At 37.2% G+C, this 27,836-nt stretch overlaps 2 protein-coding genes across 9 annotated transcripts in view; both read left to right on the top strand.

The window, feature by feature from the left end:
• The first annotated feature begins 537 nt into the window (after window positions 1-537).
• Window positions 538-4,392, top strand: fbxo16 (F-box protein 16). 4 transcript variants are annotated; one of them, XM_058755591.1, is made up of 9 exons: window positions 538-838; window positions 930-1,036; window positions 1,141-1,176; window positions 1,287-1,493; window positions 1,804-1,968; window positions 2,056-2,312; window positions 3,021-3,114; window positions 3,392-3,620; window positions 3,811-4,392. In XM_058755591.1, exons 1-9 carry the CDS (start codon window positions 835-837, stop codon window positions 3,837-3,839), a joined length of 1,128 nt encoding a protein of 375 aa, XP_058611574.1. In that variant the 5' UTR covers window positions 538-834; the 3' UTR covers window positions 3,840-4,392. The 4 variants fall into 4 exon arrangements, with proteins under 4 accessions (XP_058611574.1, XP_058611578.1, XP_058611575.1 ...); XM_058755595.1 differs by having other exon boundaries at window positions 539-838; window positions 930-1,016; XM_058755592.1 differs by having other exon boundaries at window positions 539-733; window positions 901-1,016.
• Window positions 4,393-4,735: 343 nt separating this feature from the next.
• fam49a (family with sequence similarity 49 member A) overlaps window positions 4,736-27,836 on the top strand; it is a 31,519-nt gene continuing 8,418 nt past the window's right edge. Inside the window, exon 1 of one of the 5 annotated variants that reach the window (XM_058755600.1) lies at window positions 4,736-4,820. The gene's annotated coding sequence lies outside the window, so the exon portion shown is untranslated. Of the gene's footprint in view, window positions 4,821-4,968; window positions 5,032-25,783; window positions 25,942-27,836 lie in introns of those variants that run through there. The other 4 variants (XM_058755596.1, XM_058755598.1, XM_058755597.1 and 1 more) reach the window with 4 other exon arrangements.

A 27,836-nucleotide genomic window follows, 5' to 3' on the forward strand; every position in this document is an offset into this window, starting at 1 on the left:
ATCGGCTCGAAATGAGTCGTTGATTCTTTTACATGACGACGTAATTACGTCATCGCGTGGTCGCGGCGAGGTATTTTAACAACGTTTAATGTTTGATACTTTTTTTTTTCGATTACTAAGGATGTTTATAGTCCGTTCGTGCCTCAAACCAGTTTGTTGCCACCACAATTCTGCTAGTAAAAACATGAATACATTTAGTTCCCAAATATAATTAGCATTTACATTAAACAATACTAAAATTAATTTACATCTCTCAAATGAAAAAGTGTTTGCACATATTAATAAAAATCAGTTTAATAAAGTCAACTCGTAAACATCATGTTGATAAAAACAAACAAATGAATGTAAAACTATAAACTACAAAATAATGTTTTTTTTTCTTAATTATATATATATATATATATATATATATAAAACATTTCTGCTATTCGGTTAATAAATTAATTTACTTTCGTGTTTCGTCCCATCAGTCAAATCCTAGACGAGCATTGGTGAACCATTTCATTTCCAAACAATTCATTTGAAAGATCCGATTCAAAAGAACGAATCATTTGCGAATCGAACATAGCCAGTGTTTGGAAAGAGGCGGGACAGAGTGAGAGAGAGTGTGATTGCTATGGAGACTGGTAAACTATACTGAGCAGGAAGAGCAAAACCATCAATATCGGATCTGTAAACATTTAATGGTTTCGTTATGATAGCTAACATGACTATTTCCGGTTGACATTACATGGTATGTTTGATTTTTATCTCTTTTGTACTGTATTGCACTGTACAACTAGGCCATTTTGTTGTTGCTAGTATGAAAATCACAGCACATTTTTTTGCCTTAACATGGGTATGTATTTTTGATAAGTGCTCTTAATATTGCGGTGCCTAATATGATTGAGGTTTATCTAGGAGCTGAATCTCAAACGTCTGAATTTCAGTGAAAGATGCCACAAGCTCCCAGAACAAAAATGCAGACCAAACTGAGTACCTGGACACCTCTAAATCATCAGCTCTCCAATGCTCATGTATAGGAACCAAAAATATAGTATATGATCTTCTGCTTTGTTTAACATGAGAAGCTACTGTAACATTGATATTTGTGATATTACAGTGTAGAAGGTTTCATGTCAAATGTGAACACTTTTGCAGGTTTTTGAAGAGAGAAGAAATTTACTTGGAAAGTGGGTAAGAAATGCACTTACTTTAAAAAATGCTATGGTAACACTTCACAGTTTCTTGATTTTGTTATTTGCTCTGTTGATTATATGCTCAAGCCCTCTTCCTCTTTGCCCCAGTTTGAGAAGTGGACAGATAGCCAGCGGAAACAGGTGCTACAAGACTGTTTCTCCAGATGCTCTGCTGGCCAGCTGAAACATCTCAGACAGACTCTGAGCAGCTGGGTACCAGAGGAGTCTCTTGACCTCACTAGGGTACTTCCCAGGGTCATATCACTCTATATATTTTCATTCCTTGACCCCCGAAGCCTCTGTAGATGTGCTCAGGTGTGTGCCATTGTTAAATTTACCAAATAAATGAATAAACATTATTGGAATGGTATAGTATGAATATTTTGATGCCATGAATAAAAACACTTTTCTACATGCACATTTAAATGTATTCTATTCGTACTGTGTGCAAATACACTAACACTGATAACATTATACATGTCTTGATACTGTCACTTTTGATCAGTTTAGTGCATCTGTGTTGAATAAAAGTATTAATAATAATGTAAAAATCTTACTGACCCTAAACTTTCGTACAGTACTATGTGTATAACATTAGTGTTTTCTGTAATATATTAATTTGCAGGTGAGCTGGCATTGGAAAAACCTGGTTGAGCTTGACCAACTGTGGATGCCTAAATGTCTGAAACTAGGCTGGTGCATAACCTTTACTCCAACACCATTTGAACAAGGTGTATGGAAGAGGCATTACATAGAGACAGTGCACGAGCTGCATATTAGCAGGCCCAAGGTAAGATGTTGCTAAAAGGCTGCTTTAGAGCCTCATCTATTGGAATAAATGTAATTTTTTGTGGCGCACATTTTCCACTTTCTCCAGGCGCCTGTGAAGGAAGAGTTTATTATCCCTGAGGTAAAAGTAATTGGCAGTGAGATAGAGGGGTCACTTCCTGTGAACGGTCAAAGGGAGTTGAAATCTGTCCTCTCGAGTCTCCATGGGAAGAGTAAAGATGGGAATGGCTTGGTGAAATCAGCCAAAGGTCTTCCGCCGTGGAGAGACTCAGACAGGCATCCCACTGACACAATACGCTTTAACTACTTGGATAACCTTGACCCAGTTGACCATGCAAGAAAAGTGTAAGTGAACAACTTGTTTTGTTTTGCAAACACATAGATACACTACCTTTCAAAAGTTTGGGGTCAGACCGTCAGAAAGTTTTTTTTCAAAGAAATTAAACTTTTATTCAGCAAAGATGCATCAAATTGATCAAAAGTGACAGTAAAGACTTTTACATTGTTACAGAAATATTACATTTCAAATGAATGTTGTTCTTTTAAACTTTCCATTCATTAAAGAATCTGGAAACAATATCACGATTTACACAAAAAAAATATTACAATAACAATAAGCAATTCTTCTTGACCACCAAATCAGCATATTAGAATGATTTCTGAAGGATCATGCGACTGACAACTGGAGTAATGGCTACTTAAAAATTCAGCTTTGCATCACAGGAGTAAATTACATTTAAATATATATTAAAATAGAAAATAGTTATTTTAAAATGTAATACTATTGCATAATATTGTATACTGTTTTGAAATAAATGCAGCCTTGGTGAGCATTAAAGATATAACATAACTTTCAAAAACATTTAAAAAAAATTAAACATATATACACAGTATTATATTAGAATTCTGAGGTGTTATAAAATGTCAAAAAACATTATGTGACCAAATGATATGCTGCACTATTTTAGTGCATTTTATTCTGTATACGTGCATGCTGAAAGTGTTATTAGCACAACTACAGCAGAAAATGCTTAGCTGTCTTTATCTCTACAGACTGATAAAGGGAAAAAGTGCTACAATAAGACAGGAAAGCACTATGAAAGCACCATCTCACTCAACATACAAGCTGCGCAAGGCCAAATCTTTGGTAAGCTAATATGATTGTCATGTGACTGTGCTGTTGATTCTCATACAAATCATCAGCAGCAGCAGCAGCATGCAAAGAATTCTCCAGAGACAACATAACCAAGAGGCATCATGCATACTAATCAGACTACATGTGGGATATCATGGAAATGTGCTGCACAGAGGAAAAAGAGGGCACTGTGTTGCTGGGGGAAGAAAACAGACATTGTATTTAACATTTATACATTTTATGTTAGAAATATAAGAGAAATTAAGGTTTTTTTTGTACATGTTCCTAGATGTTTTTATCCTTGGATCTCAGTGCAGCTGGAAAGCAAAACCAAAACAGGCCACAATGGGCAGCACAGAACTTAGAAGCACTTCCGGCTAACAAGGACTCCATAAAGAGACTTTCCCAGACCTCCCAATGGAATGCAGGGATACGTCCTGGTCCTGTAAGGCCTCCAGTGCCCAGACTGAGTAAGGAGGGGCTCCGTGCATCACAGAGATCCCATAGAAGCACACCAAGTAAGCTCATATGTACTTTCAATATCAATCTTAAATAGGATATTGTGCTTTTATATTAAACTAACCTAACCAAGAATGTAAAATACTCTCTGTGAATATGTGCCAGAAAATATTTGATCATTATAATTTATTATTAATAACATGATACAGTGTAACACAAATCGGTGTAATAAACATTATTCTGTTCCAGCTGTGTCTCTTTTCGAAGGACAGCCATGAAGGAGAACACAAGAATCAAATGAAGCTTGACACATAAGGCCATCTACTGGATAATGTTGTGATAGCTACATAGACGACTTGAAGTGATTCATACAAAGTTAATTTATTATCATGTCTTTAATAAAAGATTATCATAACTTTATAAAATAATAACTTTATGTTGACGGACAAAGCACAATACATCCATTGTTTTTATATGATAATATTTTTCTTCCTTGAGTCTCAAATGTGTTATTGTCCACTAGGTGTCCCTGTCTGTTCAGAATGTGTGAGTGAGCAAATGGTTTAAATGTATTTTTATTGTTTATCATCTTGCTTTCTCTCTGTTCTCATATATAACCTGTGTATGAATTTAAACTGATTGCTGTCCTTACCAAGGAAAATAAAAACAGAACGAATATATTAAACAATTATAGGATATTTAACTCATATTAAAATATATGAAACTGTACTCATATGGCTGTAATTTAATTTAATATATTTTTTAAAAGAACTTAATGGTCATTTGCATAAAAACTTTCCTTTCAACTCGTATCAGCCTACTCTTTTAATTAGATAAAGCCTTACACAATGTCTGCATACACAATTACGCTATCGTTCATTAACTGACCGGAAAAAGGACCATCATTTATTTATTTATTTTTCTATTTTATCAAAAAAGTTTTGTCTGAATAATCATTCTCTGTTGTGGTAAACAGAACGTCCTTTTTTAGAAGTATAAAGATCCTGCCTGCGCATAAGCAGTATTGAAACAGGACTTTTATTATGAAGACGTGCTTCTGAGGTGGCCATTTTGAATCGGAGCGCCTGTCGCTGTGTTCACGCGGCTGGATCTGTGGCTGTAATATCTAGTACACTCAGTTGACTGACTCAGCTGAAGTAGGAAAGTGAAGGTGGAGCTGTCCGGGGGTACAGGCGGTACAGGCGGTACAGTTGACAGAAGTGAAATCCCTGGAAGAACTGTATTTGCGGAAATTATTGGTAAGCATAACATGACAATATAACGGTATCTAGCTTGTCTTTTTTTTTTTTTTAAATAGTGGGAAAGGCTTTAATTTGTTCACAAGCATGTATTCACAATAGTTAGCGCTCGAGCAAAAACAGTGCGTTACGCTCGCGTTTCAGTTTTCTGTCAAACGTCTCGATATTCCCAGAGCCGCAGGAAGTGTGACTCCAGTTCACTGTAGAAAAAGTAAGTCTTAGCCTAGTTTCAGCAAAACTTTGTTTTCCTAATTCAGGTATGTGGTTTCGATTTTACAGAAACAAGACTATTTATCGTTTAAACCTCAGTCAGAACGATTTTTATCGAAGAGAGATGCATTAGTAGTAACGTTAGTCCTCAGTGATTTATTCGGTGTCTGTTTCTGCTACAACGGTTATTATGAAAATGTAACAAGTTTTAAAGGACGACATAAACGTCACAGATTTGTTATGTATCTATACTAAGTTTGTGTACATTTTCATCTGTTTGGTTTACGAGCTTGCTGGTATTTTACAGTGAATCCCACCCGCTGGCGGTTAAATTGAGTTGTCAGTTGGCAGTCTCGTGTGAGCAATGGTGTTTAACTGCCAACGGTTGTCTGCTTTGTTTATTCAGAAGCACGTTTGTATCTGATTTTACATCTCAAAGGCCTTTAAATGGAAATTATGGTCTCGAAGTAATGTATAATTCATGTGTGTTTTGTCAAGGATATAGACTGCTAATACAGGTTAATTTGCTAAGTACAGTTGATTTAAATGATCAGTAACTAATATCGTGCAGGAAAGTAATTAACTTTGCTTTAGGTTACTTTGAACTAAGTGAGTCTGCTAAATGGAAGACTATTTCACTTTAGACGACTGCTTTGTACATATTCTTTGCACAGTTTTCATTTTCTTCTGTATTTGGACATTTAAATGTCCAAAATGCTAGCATTCCAGACATCCACTAGTAGCTGTAGGCTTATACAATTGCATTTCTCAGGATAAAGGTTCTTTCAAAGTGCTAAGCTGGCAAAGAGAAGCTCCAGGTTGTTATTGACAACTTCACGTCACAACAGCTGCGCCTTTACTGACACTCAGGAGACTGGGGAACTTAAATCCCACTCATTGGATCCTGTACAGGGACGCATGGAGTGCCAGTTAGGAGGACAGCCCCATGGTTTAAGTGTATCTCTAAATTGTTGAGATGCTTCTCTTCCAGATTCTTTAGTGCTTCAATTTTTGTGCATCTCTGGACAGCCGAAGAGTTTCTAGATTTATTATTGTTTTCCCAGATCAATTGTGAAATGCTGCCTGCTGCCAGACGGATGGCGACAGCTGCGGTGCTCTGCATGCTGGTTGAGCCTCTGGGTATGGCTTTGCACGATATCTTTTGAAATGACAAGGATCTTATTTCAGGGTAGTTTGACCAGTCTCCCATCCTGACAGAGTTTTCATTGTGGTTAGAAAAGCACAGAAGCACCTGGAGTTTGATAATGGTGTAGTTTTTGTGGACACGTACTTCCTCTTACAGGAATATTACCCTTGCAAGACTGCATGAAATTCCTTTCAGTTTTTCTCTAATTACAGACTGTTGGTCTAAGCCTTTTTGTCCTTAGATTGATCAGTCTGCATCTGAACAGACCAATATTTCAGGCCTAAATTAGCGTGCATTTCACTGCACGTGCTGCATTCGTTTTCAAGCCCATTCGTGCTGAGTAGCTAATTGATTGGTCTGAGTCATTTTGCTTTTTCAGGCTTTGATAGGCATCTCATGCCATGCCGAGTACGGTGGCAGAGTATGCGAAAGGGAGTGCGAATGGTTGTAGTGAATGTGCAGCATTTTGGCAGTGTGTAAATGCATTGCGTGTCGTCCAAAAGGCCTCCACTGCCTCATCCAGCTGGCAACAAGGCATGTGTAAAATCACTTGTTAATCCACAGAGGTTGTTTGTCTGTTCAATACAGTGCATGTGTAGCAGCAAAACAGGAAGCACTTTTAGTTGTTTTAGCTGTCCAGGGTTTTCTGTGTTTAATTGGATTAGTCTACTCCTGATTTGTAAAGCTTTCAGAGCTGATAACATGATTCAGCAGTATATTGTTATCATTACAACATGAAAAAATTAGAGATGCACTGTATCGTATTGGTTATTGGAAGAGATTTTGTTATTTAATGTATTGTTTCATAACAGACATTCTCCACTGGTGTTTAATCCTATTAGTTGCATTGCATTTCTTTAGTTTGTATTTAAAAGTTGGCTGAATGACTGTGTGGTTGAGTTATAATAGATATAGTCTTTTCTCATTTTTGGATGAGACCACCTGACTCAGTTTGGTATCATCTGACTTGTATCAGACTTGTATTGTTTTTGTACAAGTGGATCTGCAGTTCAATTACTGGATTTGTTGGCTTGAAGCAGATGGACTCTCTTAGACTCATAATATGCTTAGTAACTGAGCTTTAATAAACCCTCACATATTTCTGTGTGGTCATCAGCAAATTGCAGCTGAGAGATTTAACTAATACAACAACAACAAAACATCCAGTGGCCTGATTTGATTTGCATGGTTATTATTCGGTATGCATGATGCATTAATATTGATGAGAAGTAGAAGTAAATTGCTTGCCTGGGTCTTATCTTTGACGTCTTTAAATGTACTATATTGAGCAACAATGGTGTGATGTTTTCTGTTGTTCACTTTCGACAAACTTCCTGCTAGTTTTACACTTTTATTTCCTCCCTGTGTCTGAGAGTCGTCTGTGCTGAGGTTAATCACAGGGGAAGTAGCTTATTGAAATGCAATGATTGCAGAAACCACTGGTAATATTTTTACATAATATATTAAGTAGGATGTTTGTGAAAGCTTGTAGCCGTACAGTTGTGCCTAAGAACAGAAGCATGGTTTTACTAGCTGCAGGCGATCGTGTAGGTGATAACTCTGTGTTGAGCTGTGTACTGTGAGTTGGAGTATTACCAGACCTGACTCCTCAGCTGGCATTTGAACTTGACTGTAACCTTGGCCGTCTGAATTGTCTGGCTCTTCTCAGTGATGCTACTTTTTCATTTAATTGAGCAGCTGCTGGAATTTAGATTTATGGTGTTTTTGTCCATGGTAACAGTCTGTGAAAGCACTGTGAATGAAATGTATCATAGCCCAGATATTCTTTCTCTCTTTCTTTCTTTCTTTAATTTGGACTCACTTGTTGAAATTTATGTAACCTGGTCCTTGCTTCACTGTTTATTTGTTTCTATCTATTTATCTGTACAGGAAGTTTAGCCAAATACCAAATGCTTTTTTTTTTGACACCAAGAAACAATGAATTTGTTCAAGACAACTCCATGACCTAGATATTTTTTTTTCTGATAGTCACTCAGGAATCCAAAATAGTTACAAAGCTAATAACAGGTTTAACCCATTTTTTTTTTGCAACAAATGCTAGTGCACTAGGGTGAATAATTAGTGTTTTCTTATTTTTAAGCTAGTATTTCAACATGTCGTTGAGTCATGACAATTACATATGAGCCCATAATGAGCTCAAAAGGTTTATGAGTGCGTCACAAATCTACAGTCTTTCTTTTTTGGCTGCATGATTTGGGAGTAAAATCAAACTACCTTTTTTCCTGATAAAATTGTGATTTAAAGGGGTCATATGACGTTGCTAAAAAGAACATTATTTTGTGTATTTGGTGTAATGCAATGTGTTTAAGGTAAAAAAACAACAACATTATTTTCCACATACTGTACATTATTGTTGCTCCACTGTGCCCCGCTTTTCTGAAAGGTTTTTCCAGGTTCAGGAAATAGTCCTCTGTAAAATGTGCTACACACACTCAAATATTTGGGTTGAACTGTTCTGGAACAGTGTTGTAAATACAACTTAACAACTGATTTCTAGTTGTGTCCTCTTTTGGAAGCCCAAACAAAGTAGTTTTGCTTTCACAACGAAACACAGCATCTCCAGGACATGGCGCCGGTGTCAGCAACAATACTACAGCAAGAATAAAAGTCCCGCCCTCTTTCTTTGTGTATACGTTTGGGCGGTGCTTTGCAAATCTCCCCACACCGTGACGTAGACGTGGTGGTGTGTTTGAATGAGCCTTTTAGGGGGATGTGGTCGAGTCTTAACTTTTATAAAGAATATCTCTCTGGTTTTGAGACTTTAGTCTTTGCAACTTCAGGGATCTTATCTATGCACAAACAGCATGTAACACTCCAAAGAGAAAGGAAAATTACGATATAACTATAAAATAAAGAAAAAAGTTTGTTCTTATTACTAAGTAAAAAATATTACAAATATTACTGTTGTATTTTATTGTAAAATAAAAAAATCAAATGTTTAAGAAAAATATTATAAATAATTATATTTTGCAGCACAACTGATACTACTACTAATATTTATAACTGTCTTAATATGTTCATTTTCAAACATTAACCCATTTCATTTTGGTTGACAACAGCTGGTTTGTAAGTGTTTTTCATTAATTATACCCAAATTATTAAATCCAAACTAAGATTAGATGCAGAGATTATTTTTGTGGCATTTACTGTGAACTGAGCCACTCACCGTGTCCTAACTACACGCGACGCAACAAGATTCCAGCGACAAGCAATTTGGGTGTCCACATCAAAAACGGTGGTGGTGCAACGGATCACAAAACTCACGGTTTGAATCATACTACGGATTTTGAGTCGCAGATCTCAGAATTTTTTGAATCAGCAAAAAAAAGTTGGTTTTTCATTAATTACTGAAAGCTTACTTTAAGAACTTCTATACCCCAGCAGAAACTACTAGCTTAACTACTAAAGTCAGTAGTAAAACAAGAACAATTACACATTACAAGATGAACAGCCAACAACATAAAATTATAAATAAAGACAGTAACAGTAGTATTCAGGTGCAGAAATGTAAAAATTAAGTGTAAAACAACACAATAATGCTTACTGCATAAGTTAAATACAGATTAATCTTTGTTAAAACTGTGGTGTTGTATGATTAGCAGACAGAAGCAGGTATTTCTAGGCTGCTGTCTCTAAGACTAAATGCACGTACCTAATACTGACACGCATCCGGTTTCTTTCTCAGCTTTATGTTATCTTAAGACATAACCGATTGTGTTTACCAGAGTACTTGCCAAAACGGGTATTTTAACAACTTTGTATATATCCGTTCGTTGAGGCATTGTCTGAATCGCCTCTCTCTCTCTCTGTGTGCGCGCTTCAGAGGCTGAGCAAAGAAAACGGTGCGTGAGTCCCGATTCGACTTCTCCTTCATCTGAATGGTCTGAAATTGCTTGAATGTGTAAATTGGCATGACAAAACACGTGCAAATGATAAATTTTCACTCTATGATGGTTAAACTTAACAGTTAATCCGCAAATCACATGTGTGCCGAACCGTGGGGAATGGTCCGTACGGATCACGGATCATCTACAATGTGAGTTCACAGGTTTAACGGACATCTTTGCTTTAATTTATTTTCAAGATCTGAGGTAAACTATCTGTTTACATCTTTCAGTATGGTTATAAGGTCACACAAAATTATATTTAAACTAGGGCTGTACGATATATTGCATGCGATTGTCATGCGCATCTCGTCAGTAAAGCCGGTTCCATGATTAGTCGTAAATCTCCATCACCTGCTTTCAGATGGAGCGGAATTTAATACACAGAGCTGTAATTCACTGACACAGTGTTAATGTCGTTAATGAAGACAACAAGGAAAAATATTCGTTAACGAACCTTCTTCTGTGACTAAGAGGAGATGTTGACGAGCTAAAACTAATATCTGATGATAAAAACTATGACGAAATTTATGCCGCGTCTTCGTTAACAAGACGAGATGGGACTAGAATGTTATTTGAGGACTACCGGACATTCAAAATACATCCTATAGGCTAAATTAACTGTCTTGTCTTTCAAATTGTGCGTCCCTGTCATTGGTTTACAATCGGATCAGGGGCGTTTGCATATCTAGTCTCAGTATGGCAGCTGCAGCAGACAGACAGGATATCAAAACGCGAACTAGCGATCTGAAACGATGGCGTCAGCACCTGAAGGGTTGGGGATAGAGTGACCAGACGTCCCGTTTTTCCCCAGGAGTCACAATTCGTTGTCGATTAATTTAAAGTTAGTGAAGGTGCGATAGGCGGAATCGCGCCTATAGAAGTGCTCTCTCTCATGCACACTCCACTTCTTCAGTTCTCATACAGCGCGCGATCAGTTCTCAGTGCTCAAATACACAAAGAGCAGTCCAAATGTCTATTGTGTAGAGTATCTCACGTAAAAACAGTCGGTTATGGCTTAAGTAAACGTAAACAGGTGGGTGAAAACTGAATGTGTGTCAGTATTACATGCATGCCTTCAGTCTTAAAGAGACAGCATTCCTATTTAGATACCTATCTGTGTCATCAATGTTAACCAACAAAAGATGTTAAATGCATGCATGTTAAGTAAACCTACTGTATCTGAAAAATGAGTTTAATTTGTGTATATATGTCATAAGCTTAATAGATTTGGTCTAAAGAGAAGAATTAATGACTATTTTTGTTTGAAGACTACATATAAAATGGCTACCAAAATAAATGCTGGTAACTGCAGTTTGACTAAAAGTAATGACTAAAAGTTGACACAAATGCAATGACTTTTCGTCGACTAAAACTAGACTAAAGCTATGAAAGACTCAAATGACTAAAATGTGAGATGCTTAAAGACTATTAAGCATTTTTGTCTCAAGATATAGACTAAGACTAAATCAAAAATGCCTGCCAAAATTAACACTGCACTGACAAGCTACACAATTTGCACTCATAATCGCAGATGAATCGCTTACAATAATGAACGTGATATTGCGTAGCTTGTCAGTGAACTACGGCTCTGTGTATTAAATGCCGCTCAATCTGAAAGCAGGTGATGGAGATTTACGACGGAACCGGCTTTACTGACTAGAGATGCACCGTCTGACCAGCCAGTGGTCTGAATCGTATTTTCGCATGCCAGTCTCACGTCTTGCCGATTCCGAGCCGATCCTTTTATTGCCAGTGGTGCTGACGTCACAGCCACGGGCACACTCACAGTCGCGTGTAAACATGTTGTTTCGTGTGAGAATGATTCTAATTTTAATTGCATTCAGTGAGTGTGTGAGAGAGACAGCACACACAAAGTAGTTCACAGAAATTTATAGATGCATACTGCGGTAGAAAAAAAAAAAAGATATTTACAAAATATGATTTAGATAAGCAACATTATACGGCCATGATGTTTCCCCGATTATCAATATCAACACGATTGCAATGTGACACTGATTTTATACAATAGTATTTCAATAAACAAGAAGTTAAAATTAAGTAACTTAGATTTTAGACAAAATATTGACTGTTTTTGCTCAATTTCATTGATGAAAATGGTTCCGATCAAAGCCACAGGAGAACCGTTGTGTTTCTCCGAGGAACACAACGGTGTTTCGTTACTGAATGTATCCACATTTTTGAACAAATCGAGTGAGTCAATGATTCAGTGGCCCATTCATAAGGACAGTCACTTGCCTCGTTTCTGAATGAATCAGCCGTTTGAATGAATCGGTTGAATGAATGAATAAATGACTCACTCATTAAAACACACTTGCCGCCACCTACTGGTGATTTAGCCAAATTTAAGAATATTATTGTATTTTTTCAACATTTCTATGTTTAAAAAATATGTAAAACATTAATCTTATAAAATTATTTATGCATTTGAAATTTTGCAGTGTAAATGCATTTATGGCACCTCAGCTTCATCAAACTGTCTGTGTAAATGCATCTAATGCCACTTCAGATGCAGCTTCGGTTTCCTCAGCAGTGGTTTGTTAAAGGGGGGGTACAATGCTGTTTCAACTCATTTTAAGTTAGCTATTTCTTCCTCTTGCCAGTCACAGAGCACTTTATTTTGAGAGTTGTTTAAGTGAGAGAAAATCTGTAACTTAGTCCAGATTGGGGGAATTGTAATGTTTCTTAATTTATTTTATATAAATAATTTTTGCATTGAAATTTGCATAGATTTTTGTTTGTATATGCTGTCAATTATAGTTCTTAGAAAGAAAATCGGAATCGGCAAAAATCGCTATCGGCAGGTCACACTTCCAAAAAATCGGAATCAGCCAAGAAAATTGCAATCGGTGCATCTCTAATTTAAACGCATATTAGACCCGTTTAGTTTTGAATAAAGCACACAATCACCTGAGATTATCTACTGTCATATAGTTTGTATTAGGGCTGCACGAAGTTGGAAAAAACTCACATTGCGATGTTTTGCTTTTCTGCAATCTATATTGCGATCAAAATCACCAGATGACTTGAATAGCTCTATTTGGGAAAAGAAAATATCAATGATTGGGGTGATTTTGTAGGTGAGTAAATCAGCATAGGAAATAAACGCATTACAAGCATAGATAAATATATTAGAACAAAGATACAAATGAAATAAACAGTGCTTTGTATTTTTAAGGGAAGTCATACAGTATTCGGGTACAGAAATTGAATATTCAAATGTAAAATAACACTGCATAGTTTTCACTGTATAAATTAAATCTAATAAATCTGTGTTAAAGCTAGGGGTATCGTTTACATTTTATCGATACTGTTTGGTGCCTGTTGGATACCCATCAGGTGTACGTGCTCGGAGTTCGTGCTTTCCTGTAGCTCAAATAGTAGAGCATGGTGCTAGCAACGCCAAGATCATGGGTTCGATTCCCAGGGAAAGCAAGAGCTGATAAAATGTAAAAACTGTAACTTGAATGCAATGTAAGTCGCTTTGGATAAAAGCGTCTGCTAAATGCATAAATGTAAATGTAAATGTAAATGTAGTAAGCGCACGTCAGAGCAGCACGCGAATGAAATGTTTAACCGGCAAGGCTTTAGCACACGCAAATAATGTACTTTTGTGATTGCGAATAAGTGTAGTGTCTCGTGAGTGTAACTCTACCGCTGAATCAAGATTTGATGTGAATGTGTCTCGCGAGTTGGAGCTGGAGCCGGGAGACACAGTAAATACAGCGCATTGCTTGAGGTAGATGTTGTTTTGTTAGTAAATGTTTCATTATATTACTGGTGTTGCCTCCTTTGTTCACTATTACACTACTGCATATATTGCATCTGACACTGGTGTTGCTTAGCTTTGTAACATGAGCCCACACTTTCAAACGTTTCACTCTTGCCGCCACTGATTGCATGCAAACACACACCGCACATGCGCACGGATATCACACACACGTCGAGCAAATGAAGGCCACATTATTCAGTGAAGGAAAATGACAAGCAGCAGCTTCTAATTCGAAGTATACGGAGATAAAACAACGCAAGTATCGATAACAGTATCGTTTGTTCTGAAGCATATCGGTAGTCTGGTGTTGACCCAATTACGTACTGGTCCAAAAAAATACCGGTTCTCTGTACCCATCCCTAGTTAAAGCTTACAAAAGTGATTTTTCTCTGTGTTTTGTTGGTTGATTAAAATGACACAGAAAGCAACAGGGACATTAAACTGGTGTTGTTGCTATCCTCTTTCTTTCTCGATTGTTTACCTTCACCTAAGCCATAAGCAACTGTTTTTTACAAGGATACTTGCAGAGACATGCATTTTGACATAGTTTCACGCATATGTGTCATTTCAGGTACAAATAGTAGTGGAAGTGAATGGAATTCAGTGTTCACGTGCATCTGCGTGGCTCTCACCGCGTCTACACTTCTTTCCAAAGCGCTCGGGAGCTGCACTTTCGTGGTGTCTGCCGTTGCTAAGCAACCGTGACCTTCGCTCTGCTCAACGGCGCTGAAGTTTCAACAAAGGATAAAGGGATTTCCAGCACTGAAAATCACTTGCTGTAGCTTTGCTATTAAATTTATTTAAAAATGGATATCTCTTACAGCTGTCGCGTCCGGTGTAGACGCAGTGTCTGTGTGTGAACAACGAAAACGTTCAGTATAAATATAACGATCAGTATGGGCCTACTAAACATTGCACATCCTGCGATGTGACTATCACGGTTGCTCACATTGCGATGTCGATGCTGGAACGATATATTGTGCAGCCTTAGTTTGTATATTGTCCGTTGTTCCGCGATGTCGCTGAAATGGAAACTGTTTCTAAAATATAAATTTTGCGTGTCGCAATCGTGGCTAGTTAAGACAAAAACTCTGATTAAATTGGAAAAGATACCTTTTATCGCGTGTCGCGGCATCGCATTGCGTGTAGTTAGGACAACGTGTAAGACGCTGAAAATCACGAGCTGCTTGTGTGTAAAAGAACATAGTGCCATTACTCTGAACCACAATTTGCTTATATTTCTTTAATTAAATCACATCCTCACCAATTTGATAATCATACTAAAATTGCAGTTCTTGGTTTTATTTTGATTAATCATGCAGTCCTATTTGTAAGACAATCAGTACAGACTTAAATTACGCTCAAAGGGCAGTAAAGACCCTCTCTCCCCATGTACTCTGCGACATGGGTCTTTGTATTTTAGTGCCTTTGAGATGCTGAGATCATAGAACAGAAGTGCTATTCAGACCATAAGCCGGCTGTAAGAAGAATTGTATGCCTCTGAGGCCTACACACTTTATGACAAGCTACGGAGACTGTCTCTGAATACCAAACCCCCATCAGTTTACGCACTGAGGCTGTTTTGTGTTTTCCACACTCTTTTCCTTCGCCTGATAATCCAAAATGCCAAGAACGTTGGCTAGATGGAGTTTTTCCTACTTAAGTGAAGAGAAGCTATTATCTGAATGATCTAAATTTCTTCAGACACTATAAACATTCATACTGTTAGGACCAGAAGTTCATCTGTGGTGTTTGAATGGGATGCGTTGTTTTGGAAGTGTTGCTCCACCCCTCATGACCCTATTGAGCACAGTGTTACGGCAGAGGAAGCAAGGCAGCCATTGTGGCAGTGTTTATGTCGCCCTACCTCTTGCCACATTGCCCGCCCACCAATGCCCATGTAGGGGCAAAAATCAACCAGCCTCCTTCAAGCCTCAGTCACATTTCCTGCAGCCTGAGGGAGGCACAGTTCTCTTAACCCAATTTTAGGTTTTCTGTCCTCCACAGTCATAACAAAAGTCTTTAAAAATGGATGAAACCATGAGGTCTCGCCCTGTGGTGTCTCTGTTATGTTATATAGGGTGGAGCAGCCCTTGTGCCTTTTAGCCATTTATGCTCTTTACAAGTCACTTGGTTGAAGAAATCAAAGCCTTTTATTACGGCAGGCCCTTTAGTCTGTTGATGCAGAATTTCACATCTGATAGTGTGTGTTCATTAAAGAAACAGGTTTGAGTGTGGCTCACTGACCTTTCTGCACTTGACTGGCACTAAATATTTTATTGTGCTTTAGACCACCCTGTGTAGTTAGAAAGCTTTAGAAACAAGTTGTATCTACAAACAAATTCTACTACAGTTATGGAGCGGATTTGTTGAAAAGCATCATTTAAAAATATGATACAATTTGAGTTACAATATGTGAAATTATATGCTGTTTAATTTAAGAGTCGAGGAAGTGTAGGTGTTCTGACAAAAAATGTGAGGGTGTAGTGTAATTATCTAAAATGGACATGGCTGGCAAAGTTAAAGACACGGCATCCATGACAACGAGTAACAGAAAGCCCTATAAAATCTATTATTCTTTTACATTTACATTTCAAGTTTTCTGGATTCTGTTTTAATGGTTTAATTAAATTGTAATAATCAAAAAGCAAGTCTAATCAATTAAATTCATAAAACTTAAAGTTTAGTCATTTTTTAGAATTTCTACATTACAGTAGGGCCCTGTGAGTTTAAAACAAATTGATTATCAAAATGGTTGTAACCAAATGAAGGCATAACATATTAACAATTTAATGCACTTTGAAATGTAATCAAACGAAAATGTAATGATTCCTTTTATTTTTTTTGTACAACATTTGTTAAAATTAAAATATGGAAGAAAAATTGTGTGATATTCCGTAATGAGTAAAGTTTTAATAACTTTTGACAAGTAGTTGTCAAGACCTGAGTTTGTTTGTGTGTATAAGATACCGCTCATTCACACAGAGACATGAAAAACATGCAGACTTCATATTTAAATGGCAGTCTTTTTATGCTTTAATAATTACATACACTAGCCTATTTCTCAATGTTAAGTGTACAGCCCTACTTTTTTATTTTTTTTAAGTTTATTTGTTTACAGGGGCAATGCACATTAATAAACATAACTGTAAATGTGCCAGAATTAGCCAAAAAGGCTATTTTTCATCTGTAGACCCTTGACAGAATGTTAAAAGGTCACCCTAAAAACAAAGACAGAGCATCATTACACACATACACATCATATGGAGAAAAAAAAAGTAAAAAATACAGAAACATAAATTAAAAAAAAAAAAAAAAAGCTACTAAAATACAAAATATAAGTGAATTATCTAGACAAAGTAAACATATGAGGAAAAGGAGAGAGAGAGAGAGATGGCAATATAGCCAAGAGCAATTAGTACAAGGAAGTCTACTGTCAAGAATACAATACTAATGTTGACAGTGCTGAGTTGTCAGTAACCATTTTTTATAGAGATGCACTGATTGAGTGATCGGAATCGGACGATTTTTCGTATTACCGGCCCGGATCGGTGACTGGCCAGTCAGTCTCACTTCTTGCCGATTCCGATTCGATCCTTTTATTGCCAGCGGCACAGGCAATGATGTCACAGCTGCACGCGCACACTCACAGTTGCGTGTAAACCATGGTGTAAACATGTCGTTTCGCGTGAAAATAATTCTAATTTGAATTGCATTCAATGTAAATAGCGACTGATAATGTATTTATGTCGTGCCAGATGAGGCTTGCACAGCCTGAGTGAGTGTTTGAGAGAGACAGCACACACACAAAGTAACTCACAGAAATGTAAAGATGCATACTGCGGTAGAATGTTTATTTTTTTTATTTTATTTTTTTTTTTTTACAAAATGATTTAGATCAGTGTTTCCCAACCTTTTTTCTGCCGCGGCACAGTTTTGATATGTAAAAAATCCCATGGCACACCACCAGTGTTGGGGATAGTTACTTTTAAAAGTAATGCATTATAATATTGCGTTACTCCCTAAAAAAGTAACTAATTACGTTACTTAGTTACTTTTTATGGAAAGCAATGCGTTGCGTTCCTTTTTAAATATGAGCAGGGCTTGATAGTTTTTAATATTAAGAAGTTCTATTTATAGCAAATGTAAAAGCCCTTTCACACCAAAAAGTGTAATGAATAAACCTCAGGCTGAAGGAAAAGTAAATTCACGTCTGTACAGTAGAACACAGGAGAAGAAGTTTCAACACTCTTCAGCAATAAAAAAACAATGAAGCACAATTGTTAGTTTATCTAAAGTCATTTTTGCTCATTAGTATGATTGAACTGGATCAAAGGTCAGCAGCAAAGACATTGGCTAATAAAATAGGATTAGATACATTTGTGTTATTTAACATTTAATTACTGCAGGTTTACGTCATATTCTGAGTTTGCATTTCACTGTTTTAATTAATTTTGATGAATACTAAACCTTTTTTTTTTTTTTTTTTTGCGAGTGTGATGAATTAATGCACATTCACATTTAATTATACGTTACTGACACTCTATCCTCCAATTTGATACTGTTAAGTGCTTTGACGCAATCTGTATTGTTAAAAGCGCTATATAAATAAAGACTTTACTTGACTTGATATAGAACTAGAACTACAGTAACATCATGTTCACACAACGCACACAACGCCTCTGCACTTCCGATTTCTCCCAATATGGGGACTGGAGACTTGTCAGTCAATAAATGGGAAAATAAAGTTTTTTTCCCCCCCAATAATTAAACACTGCGCCTTCAGAGTTGGTATTTTGGCTTTATATAGGATCAGACACTTGCACTTAATTTCTTAAAATCATACTCAAATGGAGTTAACAAGGTCTTTGACGACCGAATGACAGAGATCTGTGTTTTGTCCATCATTAGAACGGCCGCATCTGAGGTAGTAAATAAATAGCATCACGTTTTCATTAGTTTGCAGGTTTAAAGTTTATTGTAGCTATATGGGCACTCAGTTTCTCTTGTTGTTTAATACATTTGACCAAAATCTCACGATATAAAAGACGAACCGCTATGCACAGGATATTTAAAATGTACAAATGTGTATTGGCTACAACTAGACACCAAATGCTAAGACAGACTGCTCTTTAAACATACAAAAACATTAGCCTTTATAGAAAGCGTTTCTTGAGTAAAGGAAACGCTGCTCTTATTCAAACATCAGTTCTTTATTTAGCTAACCTTGCATTGTGAAGTTCGACTTTGCACTTCAAACTGCGCGTCGCGGTGCTTCATTCTGAATGGAGGCGGGGTGGAGTTATGAGGTTTGACTGACAATTTGAGGATCCAATGGCGTTACGAGGTTAAGTCACAAGCTCTTTTGAATGCTTTTCATTGGTTAAATATTTGTAAACCCCACAAACAGACATAACAATGACCAATAACACTGCTTTAAAATAATAATAACGAAATATAATAGAGATAGGGAATTTTAGATAATTTTCCACGGCACACCCGACAACCTGTCACGGCAAGTGGTTGGGAAACACTGATTTAGATCAACATTATACAATATCAACACAATTGCAATGACATTGATTTTATACAATAGTATTTCAATAAACAAGAAGTTAAAATTAAGCGACTTAAGATTTTAGACAAAATATTGACTTTTTGCTCATCAAAGCCACAGCAGAACTGTTTTATGTGTCCGAGCAACACAGCGGTGTTTCGTTACTGAATGAATCCACTTTTTTGAACAAATCGAGTGAGTCAATAGGTGCGTTTACATGTACACTTTTTTGTCATTCCGATTAAAATCATTCCGATTGAAAGATTCGATGAACTGTTTACATGAGACGTTATCTAATCCGATATGGTGTTTACATGTGCCTGTGCTTTCGATTTTAGGATATGCTAATAGCCTACAGTGACAACAAAAACAAGTCACCAGAGGAAAAAACGCCCATATTTACGTTAATATTTTTAATATCTGTTTGCACTTGCTTAGAATAAACGGTTAATATTTGAATCCCTTGCGTTCATTCGAGCGCTCAGTCATATGACCAGAACGCGATCATAGAAATCATATGCCCCTCTGTAATGCAGCTCTGAGATTAATTGTATTCTGATACTACAAAGTTGTACTGTACTTAAATGGAACAAATACACGATTTCTTACCAAGAGTTGCTGAACAATGAATCAAAGGAGCATTGCTTTATCACAATCGTGTTTCGTACATCATTCATGGCGTGAGCACGTATAAATTCAAGCAGATCGGAAATTATGAATCTGTCATCTATACAAATACAAATGACAAAGGCAAATTTTGGTCAAGTTGTTTATTTTCATTGAGATACTTTCACTATCATCACTGTGTTGTTTCTAAGCTGAAAAGCAGAAAATTGCGCTTCATTTCAGATCTGTTTTTCACTCCGGACATGAGAGCAGATAGTCTGTCACACAGCAAGCGTTCTCCTTTCTAATGTGTTTTTAACTGTATAATTGAAATTTTAACTTTATACCTCCACTATTAACCAGTCTCTACTGCAGTGTCGGTGTCCCCAAATCACAGAATGTACCGTTGCCGACTTCACGTTCACGTTCTGACGACCCGACCTCTGGACGTGATGACGTAGACGCAAAGTAATCGGTTTAAAGTGTTTACATGGCAGGATTTTAATTTTGTTCGGTTTATAGAAAGGTTTATCCCACCCCTCTCAAACCGATTACAATTTCATTCGGTTTTGGCATTTTTATTCCGATTGAGGTGTTTATATGGAGCATTTTCATTCGGATTGGACTTTTAAACCGATTACAATGCTCCATGTAAACGCACCTACTGATTCAGTGGCGCATTCATAAGGACAGTCACTTGCCTTGTTTCTGAATGAATCAGCCGTTTGAATGAATCTGTTATAGAATGAATAAATGACTCGCGCATTAAAACGGACACTTGCCGCCACCTACTGGTGGTTTAGTCATATTTAAAAGTTTCCTTGCATTTTTTCAACATTTATTTGTATGTTTAAAAAAATATGTAAAACATTAATCTTATAAAATTATTTATGAATTTGAAATTGTAGTGTAAATGCATTTGTGGCACCTCAGCTTCATCAAACTGTCTGTGTAAATGCATCTAATAACACTTCAGATGCAGCTTCGGTTTCCTCAGCAGTGGAAAGATAAGAGTTTGTTAATACTAATTTCATTTGAATGGTAACAACTCTACAGTTTCTTATTATGCTAACTGAATTAATTGAAACAAAGTAAGAATTTGATGTGAAAGATGACACATTTAATTAAAAAATGACCATTTATAAACTTAGTGGGAAATGACATCTGTTTTGTTACATACAGCAACTAATTTTAAGTTAACTATTTCTTCCTCTTGCCAGTCACAGAGCACTTTATTTTGTGAGTTGCTTAAGTGAGAGAAAATCTGTAACTTAGTCCAGATTGGGGGAATTGTAATGTTTAATAATTTCTTTTATGTAAATATTTTTTGCATTGAAATTTGCATAGATTTTTGTTTGTATATGCTGTCAGTTATAGTTCTTAGAGAGAAAATCGGAATCGGCAAAAATCGGTATCGGCAGGTCACTCTTCCAAAAAATTGGAAATCGGAATCGGCCAAGAAAATTGCAATCGGTGCATCTCTAATTTTTTAAGATGAGACTGAAAAGAACCAAAAGTGTGTAATCTTCTAATTGTTGATGGGATGGAGTTCCATTCCCTTGCAGCTTTGACTGAAAATACAGACTGACTGAATTTACTTGTTGTGAGAGGAATAATACAGTCCCCTCTTTCACCACCCCTATTTTAGAAATTGTGCAAGTAAGTTGCTAAAGTATTTTGAGTGTTTTGCTGATTCACGGTGTAACTGTTACAGTATCTGATATTTTTCTTTGGCTATGTTTAGATGCCCACTTGTGAGGCCAGTAAGTAAGTACTGTGATATTTCTCCATTATCAATGCTATCGCAGCAACAGCAGAGTTACTTGCAGCAAATGAACTTGTTGTGAAGACCAACAGGAAATGGCTGTTTTACTATGCTGTTATTGGTTAGGCTAGACTTTCTGTGTGGTGTCCTGTATTCTGCATTGCTCCGGTGTTTGTCAAAGACCGCACTGAGCATCAAAGCTCATGAACTCCCACACAGGTCCTACAGTGAGGTCACTTTCTGCTTTTCTCTATTGATGTTATCACAGAGGAAACTCTTTTTCTCACCTGGTATTCTGTAGCATAAAGCCGCGGTCACACTAGACTTTTCGTTCCATTGACTTCCATTCATACGCATGCAAATGAGTTAGACCGGAAACGCAAGCCTGTGCGAAGATATTTCTCTGCGTAGCAAAGTTCAAGCTTGGTGAACTCTGGCTTGCGAATTCGCATCATGTGACACCATGTGACCAACGGCAGATCGATATACCTCCTATCTGAATTAAAAGAACACAAATTTAAAACTGCAGCGCTGCAGAAAAGTGGAGTACATTGTATGTTTTTACATTTTTAGATGTATTATAATTTGTTTGTGTTGAATTTAAGTTTTTGAAAAGACGCTGCACAGCGTGACGCCATATCACGACCGTTGAAGCATGCAAAACGATTTTGCATGTTCAAAGTCTAGTGTGACCGCGGCTTTACACGGGTGGGTGGGTGGGTGTGTGTGTATGAAGCTGACACATTGCTTACGGTAAGTAACACAATATTTAGACTCTGGATCAGTTTTATGTCTTAATGTACCAACTGTATCATAAATCAGCATCATGTTGCTGTTTGGTAGCTGTTTCTACTAATAAAATAAAACAAAGAGAAGCAACTTGTTTTGATTTCCACAAAAAAACGGTACTAATGTAAAGTGATTTATGGTCTATCTAACGAATGTTGGTGTGTATACATGTAACACCAAACCACTAAACCTTGCATCAGCATTTTGGTTTGTTGAAAGGATTAGCATTATAATGGTAATTAGGGGTGGGCATGACAGAAATATCACAGCACAATTCTTTTTGTATAAAGTGTCTGTTTTAAGTAGTCATGTAGAAATTCATCTAAATACTTCATAATTAAATGTTTAGTTTAACCTTATCTCGAGATTTCAATATTTTTATCTTTGTTAAAAAATGAAGATATTAAATACTTATATATTAAGTGTTAAAAACAGTTAATATCCAGAAAATGTCTGGGTTAAAACAAAATGAGATAATAAAGAGCCATTCATAAACTCCTAAAAATGTCTTTTTGTGAATTTTCCTTTAACACTAGTAAATGAAGTAGTGAATGCAGTTCATTGAATCTATAAGTGTGGGTAGGTTTTGTTCATTTTGAGTTTATGTGAGCCGCTTGTGAGATTGCGGTGCTCTTAAAAGAAACAGGATTACAGGAACCCCCTCAGTCATACTTCAAATCCCACTGAACTGACCCATCATTAAAATCACATTCTTGTAAGATTAGCCATCCTGTCTATTTTTGCTGCTGCTTACAACAAGAAAAAAAAAACTATCCCGCTGCTCATTTCAAAATGTTATCATTGGCATGTTACAATATAGGAAAAGACTCATTACATATACAACAAGATTTAGACCTAGTTAATATCTGCACTTGCTGTACTGAAGCCATTGTATTTCCCTGAGTTTCCTTCAGCTTTTTTGTCCATCTCCGTTTGTTTTCCATGGTGGTGTTGAAGTTTTACACTTCGTTGACTCTTCATGCATCTTAACCTCTGGATGAACTGCGGGGAGTGGCTTTTAAGAGCTTCATGAATGGCTGATGTGTTGCCTTTATGTCTGGGTTAAAACACTTTGCCATGGCTCTAATGATGTGCAGAATGGATATCTGAAATTGATACCCGAAAGACACCTTTTCCTGCTTTAATAAAGTACTGCATGATGATCATCCTGAGCAGGTTTACATTTGCCTTTTTCCATCTATCTTAAATCAAGTGAACCATATCCCCAAATATATAGAAGTAAATGAATCTTGCCTCATGATTACAAGCAGATCTTTTAGACCCATGGTGATGTCACTGCCTAGAGGTGCTACAATTTCATGATGTAGACATTGTTTTTGGGAAAGATCACCATCTGTTTCACCACAATTGCTTCTGACTGTGCTGCTAAACTGAAGTGGAATGATCAAGTCAAGAAATCTGTGTTTTAACCAGCAGCCACGGTTTGTCAGCAGTCATGTCATGTTCTTGCAGTGGTATGATTGCTGTGACACTATTAAACTAATCACACTTGTATACTTGTAGTTAGACTTCTATGTGTGCCACCCAAGTGAGAATGGGAACTGGGAGTTGTTTGCTTGAATATTTTATGCTGTCGGTCATTTGGCCTGGGTCGTTTGAAGAGCCCATCTGCCTCTCGCAGTCAGACAGTTTTTGTCCTGGAGGTTAGCAGCTGGTCAGAGTCTAATGCTTTTTAAAAAATGGGCTCAGCTCCTCCTCAGAGTACTTGATATTGAGTGATTTGGAGTTTGTATCTGAGCTCTTTTGTTTAAGACAATATGATTAGAACTGAACTGGCTCATTTTAAAGGTCTGTTGAAAATGTGTGCTTTCCTTATGCATCTCAAGTGTCTGTACTGATTTTGATGAACCAGTGTTATTTTAGTATCATTTATATACTAAGGTATTTGTTCATAGTTTGAAGATTTTGAAGCTTTGAAACAGTAACAACACTGGGATAAGCATGATTTGCTTCTTGATTATTATTGTCTGGTGCTGAATGAGTCATCACTATTTTTGACCCATTTTTCCTGAAGATTTTAAATATGTAGCCTATATCTGCTGAATGAGATTATAGTACTACATAGAAAACCTTAAAGCTAATAGCGTGGATGAAAAACCACAAACTGCAGTTTTGATTCCTCTTCCTGTGTACATGGGGAAACTTTTGCTTTCTAAAAACTAATGCCAAGCATGTGATGTAATTTTATGATGTACTTATCCAAAAATGTGATCTAGTTTTGATCATCTTAAAACCTTTCATGCTAGATTCAGCCAAAAATGACGTGACTTCTCTGCAGACTTCGCTCCCTCCTTGATTCTAGGTCAGGACATAGTGTTCATCATCCATACTGCCATTGCCTCAGAGGAAAGCTGTTACTCAAATGTGCTTCGCTGTGCAATAACCCCCGAGTTGTCATGGAGATTGTTTTCATCCTGGCAGATGCATGTGTGTAGCAGCCGAGCTTTTTGGAAAGTACGTTTTATCTCCATTTCTTACTTCAGTTAACACAATCTTTGGATTTTTGCATGTTGCAGAGATTCTCATATTTCAATAACTGAGCGGAAATATTCCATTTAAACGCGGATAATCTGAGAGCCGGCACTCTGCCTGCTTCATCCTTTCAGTTTAATCTCAAATGATAGCTGCTATTCAGCATAGAGCAGCTTGTGTTATTGGGGTCACTGGAAAATTCCACTGCGAGTTCTGAAAAACATGTTTATTCTCTGTGAATTCTCTTTTCCTGATTCCAATACCTGGACCTGTTGAGAGGGAAATACCACAGATAAAATATCCTCATGCTGTTTCGGCCCGGATCATCACACGCTAAAGATCATCTACCAAGATACTGTGCACTTCTTGGTGCAGATCTTCAGTTGATTCGAAAGCGCTGTAGAATTGATCTAACATGCTGTTTTTCATTCAGAAATTCCACTGGGTTTGCAGAGCGTGGAGAAGACAGGCGTACAGTGATATCTTCTTTAGTGAGGGAAAGGTGCAGAGACGGAGGAGGGAAGGGAAGACCACTCATCCGGCTCACGCGTCGAGCAGCCGTATGCCCATATAAGGGCCTTGTGACTCCATGGCAGAGTCCCTGTGGGGTCTGTTCATGCCCTGTCCTCAGGTTTGAGGGGGGGAAGGGGAGTGTGAGCACTATGCACACTGACAGATGGGAGTCGAGCCAGAGGGAGGCAGTTCTTTATCTCTCTCTCTGTCTGTTAGAAGGTCTGGCTTTATTAACACTGTTGCGATGCGTGTGGGCAGAAGAGGCCGATGTATTAATTGGGATCGCTGATCTTAATCTTCTGAAGGAATCTAGAAGGAAACGCTGTCTGGTGGGAGGGTGACCGTGAGTATCACTGTGTGCTGAGAAAGGGGGAAAGCTCATTTCAAGCCTCCCTGGGAAAAAAGGTCAACACATGTTGATATCAGCTCGTCTTTTGTCAGCGCAGCTCAATAGAGAGCTGCTTTGTGGATGACTTTATCATGAAGACAGCTTCCTTTTTCCTTGACAAATGGATTGTTAATTTGGCAGCTTAAGGGTGTTTCACAACTTGTGTGACAAGTTTTTTGCTTTCGTCATGATCATTCTTTGCATGAATGCCTAGTGTTTGTTGTTTGAATGTTTTTCCTTTTCCATATGGTTGAAGACTTGTCTATGATGTGCACTTGTCTATGATGTGTTAAAAGACTTATTTTAATTAACCAACGAAGGCCATACTATGCAGAAAATTGCTGTAGAAAGTGTCTCTGCTGGTTCCTGCCCTCCAGAGTGTTTTTGGGTTGCCATTAGTTGCATTTAGCTGGAATGTCTCTAGATATTTAATACCCCAGTTAACATGAAACAGCTGTAAAGTGCATTTTAAATCTGTTAGTGAGCTATCCACGATGAAATACATTGAATAGACTGATTACTATGTCATTGTTTATATATGTGTGTGTGTATGTATGTATGTATGTATGTATGTATGTATGTGTGTATGTGTGTATGAATATATATTAGTGGTGGGCATAGATTAATTTTTTTAATCTAGATTAATCTCACTGTAATCTTGGAATTAATCTAGATTAAAATGGCTCATTTGAATTCTGCCAAGTAGATCAGAATAAGTTCACTACTAGTAGTAAACAACTAGCAGTCATCAAGAATTTAATATTGATAATAACATTGAAGACATTGTATGATTATGCCTTAAAGATAAGGTTTTAATAGTTTTAGTAGTAGTAGCCGTTCTGCCCAATGTCTTCAAGTGAAACCGAACTTTTATTTTGACGGGTTGCCGTGAGGATAGTTTTTCTCAAATGAAACGCTCGAATGCTCATGAAGTGACTCTCAGAGCAGTTCTGGAGATGTTGTTCATGTATTTATGTCCTCATTTAGTGAGACGACAGACGTTAATATCGCCGCAAGCGTCACGCGGCCTTCTGTATGAGTAGTAAACAAACCCATGCGTCTGCGCCATACATTAACACAGAGACACACAGAAGTCATATTTAGATAGACATTTTGCGGCTTAATATTTACTAATAGGAGTGGGAGTGTGCTCACTTGTGTGTGTGCGCCACGCTTGTGTGTGTGTGTGTGTGTGTGTGTGTGTGTGTGTGTGTGTGTGTGTGTGTGTGTGTGTGTGTGTGTGTGCGAACCGGGCGGAACTCCGCTGTGCGCGATACAGAGACCATGTAACGTAGAGACAGAAATGACTTGCCGATTTCCATTGGGAAGCTTCTTAAAATAAATTTTCCTGAAGCAAACCCGGCTTCATAGCTGCATCCATGTTAGCACGCATACACACAGGTTCGAAGACTGCTCGCGGTATACATCCGCGCTAAAATATCAAGGTGAAAGTCATCATAGCTTGCGTAGTATAGATCCAGCTCCCAGCCCAACTTTGAGAATAGATTAACGCCGATATTTTTTTTATCGCCCGATAAGAGTCTCACGTTAACGCAGCACGTTAACGCCGATAACGGCCCACCACTAATATATATTAATATAATATAAATATATGGGGTAAAGTAGTGGCATAAAGACAAACAAGATATTATTCAAAACCTATTTTTGAAAGTATATAGCTCACATTGCAATTTTTGTTGAAGTGACATCAAAACTGATACAGTCATGCTCTTTATGTTGTTATTGGCTTTTTTTTCCCTTTTTTTTTTTTTTTTACAATTTATTCACAAAATTGGTTACTTTAACAGGTGGTTAAGTATAGCCAGTTGTTGTCGTCATATGTATTTGTA

Source organism: Onychostoma macrolepis, chromosome 20, assembly GCF_012432095.1.
Source record: "Onychostoma macrolepis isolate SWU-2019 chromosome 20, ASM1243209v1, whole genome shotgun sequence".
NCBI classification, from domain to species: domain Eukaryota; kingdom Metazoa; phylum Chordata; class Actinopteri; order Cypriniformes; family Cyprinidae; genus Onychostoma; species Onychostoma macrolepis.